At 29.5% G+C, this 6,407-nt stretch overlaps 1 protein-coding gene across 1 annotated transcript; it reads right to left on the bottom strand.

Annotated features, from left to right (window-relative positions):
* Positions 1–2,708: 2,708 nt before the first annotated feature.
* Positions 2,709–4,583, bottom strand: LOC107885265. Its single transcript, XM_016808866.1, has 6 exons — positions 4,356–4,583; positions 4,103–4,256; positions 3,329–3,454; positions 3,233–3,267; positions 3,059–3,158; positions 2,709–2,971 (listed from the first exon to the last, which is right to left on the bottom strand). The coding sequence occupies exons 1-6, from the start codon at positions 4,581–4,583 to the stop codon at positions 2,709–2,711; spliced, it is 906 nt and encodes a 301-aa protein (XP_016664355.1).
* Between the last annotated feature and the right edge of the window lie 1,824 nt (positions 4,584–6,407).

Raw genomic sequence — 6,407 nt, 5'->3', positions numbered from 1 at the left:
AAACATATTATATATAATATAAAGGTATAAATAAATAATACATTTGTTTTAAAGAATAAAAAGTTTCAAAAAAAATTATTAACAGGGTAAATAATTGAACATGGGTGAGTACTTACTAATGAAAATTGAAAATAATTGACATGCACCATTTAGTCAAAAGGATCGATGAACAAATTTTTTTTTTGGTGGTTACAAATGATTACAAATGATATTACATAATCTCCACTAGGTTTCAAGTACCTACAAGTCGAACTTCTGTAATGGCGGGCTGTAGTGACGTCACCGTGGCCCCGCCACATGGAAACTTCGTTTTGAGCCGAAGTGGGTGGGTTACAAATTTTTTTTTGGTGGTTACAAATGATTACAAATGATATTACATAATCTCCACTAGGTTTCAAGTACCTACAAGTCGAACTTCTGTAATGGCAGGCTGTAGTGACGTCACCGTGGCCCCGCCACATGGAAACTTCGTTTTGAGTCGAAGTGGGGGGTTACACATTTTTTTTTGTTGGTTACAAATGATTACAAATGATATTACATAATCTCCACTAGGTTTCAAGTACCTACAAGTCGAACTTCTGTAATGGCGGGCTGTGGTGACGTCACCGTGGCCCCGCCACATGGAAACTTCGTTTTGAGCCGAAGTGGGTGGGTTACAAATTTTTTTTTGGTGGTTACAAATGATTACAAATGATATTACATAATATCCACTAGGTTTCAAGTACCTACAAGTCGAACTTCTGTAATGGCGGGCTGTAGTGACGTCACCGTGGCCCCGCCACATGGAAACTTCGTTTTGAGCCGAAGTGGGTGGGTTACAAATTTTTTTTTGGTGGTTACAAATGATTACAAATGATATTACATAATTTGACATTAATTTCCATTTATAAATCGTAAGTGGCGGGGCCAGGGTAACTAACCTCACGAGTACTGCCATAATAATCATAAATTCATAACCATAAATCGTAACTAGGGATGGCAAATATCGTCTTAACAACGATATATCGTCGAATGATATCAACGTCGATATATATCGTGATAATAGTATCGATATTTCCGATATTATCGATAAAAAATATATCTACCTTATAATTATTAATATTATTACAGCTCAGCTCTCTTCAGTCTTCACTCTTCTGTGCTAATACTATGTGACATATCAAAATGTGTAGCATGAGAATATTGCTGTTACAATGCTACATAATATTTCATATGAAATGTATAACTCCATTTATAAAATCAAAAAGAATTTTTTTTTTAATTATTATAATTTATTTTTCAATAAAATATTCATTGGTTTGTTCTTGTGCAAGTAATCAGTACCTACTATTGTAAAAGTAGTAATTGTATGGAATAAAAAAATAAAAATAATGTTAATACAATAATATAATACACTGCAGAGTACAGACTACAGTTGTAAAGACAACCAGTCTTAAGTATGATGATAGGATGTTAGGTATGCTGAATTTAATAAAATTGTTACAATTTACTTTCATTTTATTATTAAAAATATTTCATTACTCAATACTCAATAGTATTGATTCGTTCTATATAAGAAGTAGATTACTGTACCAGTAATTAACTTTTGCTTATTGAAATGTGACCGCAACCTGAAACACAGACATAGGCATAGCTAAAACATAAATAAACCATGATTCAAAAGACAAATATTATTTTTAGGAATTGATTTAATATTTCAACTTATTGAAAAACACCTAACAAAGTAACAAGCAAATAAAAACAAATATTTTGGTAGAATTATCTTTTAAACTTTAAGTGAGAATCTAAGTTAGTTATCACTATAACAATATCATTTAAAATTTGTGAATTAAAAAAAAAATATGATACAACTTTTTAATTAATAAAATTTAGTTATAATAACAAATAATAACAATTTAAGTTTAAATTAACATATTATTATGTATAGTAATTTATGTGACAGAAAACCAATCTTCTTGATTTAAGGAACTCATAAAAACTAACTTGTTTAGTCTTTTACCTGTCAGTCTATTTCTCTTTTTACTAAGAATTTGGCCGGTTTTAGAAAAAAGTCGTTCCGATGGAACCGATGTAGCTATAATTGATAATTTTTCCCTTGCAATTTCAAATAAATTGGGATGCATCGATCTGATAACATCCCAAGCTTCAAGTGGATTTGTATTCACTGGCACCACTGGCTTGGTTAAATAATCATTTAACTATTAATTCAAAAAATAAAGTCAAAATTAAAATTCTAAAAAATTATAGCATTGGTATAGCTTTACCTCTTGATCAACTGGCATTGTTCTGTTTTGGATTTGCAAAGATGCAACAGTTCTATGATACGACCATAAGTCAAATGATTGTTTGTTTGATGGACTCATTTCAGAACTTGTAGTTGGTTCAATTTCAACAGAATGTTCATTTTGTACAGCAATTAACAGTCTTTTTATCTTTCCAATAGTTTTTTGGCAATTTACAGGGTCTTCGAAGTGAAGATTCTTGAATCTGAAGCAAAAAAAAATAAATATTATGTATACATTGTAAATGTTTGCTTATTGACACAATTATTGTTACCTAGGGTCCAATATAGTGCTGATTGGAACATCATTAAATAGCTCAAGTTCATTAAAATGTTTGTGAAATTGACCGATGATGTTTGAACGTAGAGATACTCCCACCGTTGTAATAGGTGTCATTTGATTGATGGCAGAGTTAACACATTTTATTTATGGTAGCATACAACTTATAGTTGGATATTTATCACCGGAGATTTTTTTAGTTAAATCTTCTAAGGGTTGCAATAAATCTCTAACTTCTTTTAGTGTGTTTACCTCTCTGGTAGTTAGACAATCTGGTGCTTTTTGTTTCTCCAACAAAATATTAGAAATAATTTTAAATAAATTTAAAAATCTGTCCACCATGTAGTATAAGCTGTTCCAACGTGTTTTAACATCCAAGATCATTTTAAGCATATTTCCTTCGGGTATTCCTAAATTTAATAATATACATGTAATATGTTAATCAACTTATAATCATAGGTACTAGTTCTATTTCTAATAAAGTAGTAGGTACAAACCATCATTTGCTTGGTATTGCCTTAATTCATCGCTGACATTTACACTGTTTTTTACATATTTGACGATATTTCTTACTTTTTCAACCAACAAATTTAAATCCTCACAGTTATCAATTGAATAGTTTGCAATTAAATTAATGGTATGAGCAAAACATGGGATAAATTTACGTATACCGAATGTGTTTTTTGCTGCTTTTTTATATTTGCACCTATAAACATGCATTAAAAAAATATAGTAGAATAAATAAAAAGTTAAGTATTATTATTTACCACTATCAGTGACAATTGCAATTATTTGTGATTTATTTAATCCCCATTCAAATAATACTTCTTCAAATATCTGACTTATGTACTCAGATGTATGAGACTTGTTGAGTTCGTACACACCTAATGTTCCTAAATTACAATAAGTAATATTTAACATTTAATAATAACCATTATTTTAAATGAGTCTTTAAAATGATTTTATATATTACCAGATACAAATGTATTGTTTTCTAAAAAATGTATGGTAACACCGAGATAACTCTTCATTCGAATATCACTCCAAATATCCGAAGTTAGACTAAAGTTTTTTTGTTTTTGGAGTCTATGTTTAAACTTGTCAGATAAATACTTGTATTTTTCATCTAACTTATTCTTTATTGTGTTTCTGGAAGGAATAGCATAAAGCGGACATGCCACTTTTAAAAAAGTATTTAAAACCAGTGCCGTCGACTGTTGAAAAAGGTACACTGTCTTTACATATATAATATATCAGTGCCTCAGTTATTTCAGCATTTTTTACTCCGCCTACTGTAAAAGGATAAACACAAAATAAATAACTTCATTGAAACAAAAATTTGAAAACTTTAAATTCTGTCTTACTAAAAAATAATAATTTAAAAAAGTTAAGCAAATAAACTCATCATTGTTTACATAACTGTATATTAAGTAATCTAATTTAAAAAACACAATCTGGTTCCTAAATTTATTAATATATTTATGAACAATGAATTATTGTATTGGCATTAAACATTCATTTATATATTTTAAATAAGTTACCTTTCATGGATGTCACATAGTTCATTGCCTTTTCAATTGATGGTTGAGTTATTTTTGTAGGAAAATCATTGGTACAAGTTTTTTTACTACCACTAGCTACAGAAATGGTTTCAATGGTTTCATTAAAAACTAAAGTTGATGCTGTACTTGAAATCTTAAAAAAAGAGAATTATTTAAATAATTAACATGCTTTTAAGCATAAAATGGGTACATTATTATTTATAATTATTATTCTTAATTAAGGTACACTCACACAACCAGGATCATCAACATTATTTTCATCGACGCATCTTTCCAAAACATCACTTTTTAACCTAGATGTTACTGACGTTACTGTTTTAGTTTTATGGACATTATTCAGATGAGAGTGTAAATTAGACGTGTTTCCAGCTGTTGGACATATTTTGCCACATATTTTACATTTCGCAGTCAACTTATAGATTTTGTGAAAATGCATCCAAACTTTACTAATTTTGGCCATATTTTTATTATATTTTTATATAATGAAATAAATATCAAAATGTGAAAAACTGAAAACTAGTGAAAACACTGAAAACACGTGGTCACAAGTCACAACGGACACAGACACACAGTCACACGGGTCACGGTCTCACGAGTCACGGTCTCACGGACTATTGACTATGACTAAAGAGTAATGAGTAAAGAAAAGAAATAACTTATAAGTAATAAAATAACTAATAAAGTAATACGAATAAAGATGGAACATGAAACTTGTTTACTTGTAAAATAGGTTAGGTTTTCGTACGGTTTTCGAAGATTCTAGAAGATTTTAAAACCGTGGTTAGGGCCGTGTGGTGTGACTGTGTCTTGGAATAACATCAATATAATAACCATGGTTATTTCGGATGACAAATAACAATATAATTATACAATTATACCTATATTTAGGTTATAATGTTTATAATATTAATATTATTAAGTAGGTACTAGTACTAGTAGCACTAGTGGCACTAGTAGGTACTAGTATCATGTTAGTGCGCGGAATCGTTTTCATGTTTTTCATAGGTTCAGACTTCAGATCATAGGTAACCAAGACCCCAATCAGCTGATCAAGTTTCGCTTCTATATTCTATGCTAGTAGGTACTTTACTAATATTATGCACTTGTCCGAAAAATGTTAAGAGTGGTTACTGGTTAACGGTTTCCTAACAATGAATTTAAACAAAATGCAATTCACGTCCATCATAGACCTTATACCTAGTATAAGGTCTACGTTCACCCGGTTCACAATAACCCTGATATATCGAATGAATTTATCGATAAGCGATAAATATCGTAGCACTATATCAATAAAAAAATATCGATATATCGTTTCTAAATATCGATATTTTCGATATATCGATATATCGTTGCCATCCCTAATCGTAACGGATTTTTTTTCAATTTGTTTTCTCGTTGTGAAAATGTGAAATTTAAAACTATGTTGTGAATTCTGATACACTTTTTTTACCCTGTGTCTTACCGACAAACAAGTATACCAGTTTAACGTTTAGTGAGAATTGTGTTATTATTTATTTTTGAGTATACTGTCGTCTGTTCTGCGTGTTCATCTCAATTTATACTTTGATAATCGAATACAACAAAATGACTAGGCACTCGTATAAATGTTGCATAGCTGGATGCAGTTCTAAAGGTTAGTAATTTTTAGTTTTATGCATGTGTAGCGATCTGTGACTATCTTAAATAACTATCTTAACTAAATTGCTATCAATCACATTATAAATGTACGTAATCATATAGTATACGCGCCGCGTAAATATAAATATAATACGCGAGCGAGCGCTCGCGTAATAGTAATAGTAATAGTAATAGTAATAATTAGGGCAGCGAAGTTATTGCATTAAAAAACACACTAAATTGATTGCATTATTGCATTAAAATATATTAAAAATTGCACTTATAAATTTAAAAATTGCATTGAAAAAATTAAAAAAAATTTAATTATAATCAATAAAATTAAATACCTATATTAATAAATAATAATAATAAAAATTAAATATGAATATTGCTTACATTATTGCATTGCACTACAAATGATTTTTTTAAGTTTTCAAAATCGAATGATCGTCTGTTATCGCACAACAAATTTTTGTATCGGGAGAAACTTCTTTCTACGTCAGTAGTTGTTATTGGCGCGTACTTGAAATAGATTAAATCGTTGTTGGTCAAGTCTTCTGACAAGCCCTCCATTGACTGTATTTCTCCACTTAGAATTTTTGATATACGAAAAATTATTTGATATCCTTCATTTTTTTGTAAAAATAGTTTTGAATTTCTGGTTTAT

The sequence above is a fragment of the Acyrthosiphon pisum genome, unplaced genomic scaffold (genome assembly GCF_005508785.2).
Source record: "Acyrthosiphon pisum isolate AL4f unplaced genomic scaffold, pea_aphid_22Mar2018_4r6ur Scaffold_269;HRSCAF=682, whole genome shotgun sequence".
Classification (NCBI taxonomy): Eukaryota; Metazoa; Arthropoda; class Insecta; order Hemiptera; family Aphididae; genus Acyrthosiphon; species Acyrthosiphon pisum.
This window is presented reverse-complemented; position numbering and strand designations above follow the sequence as displayed.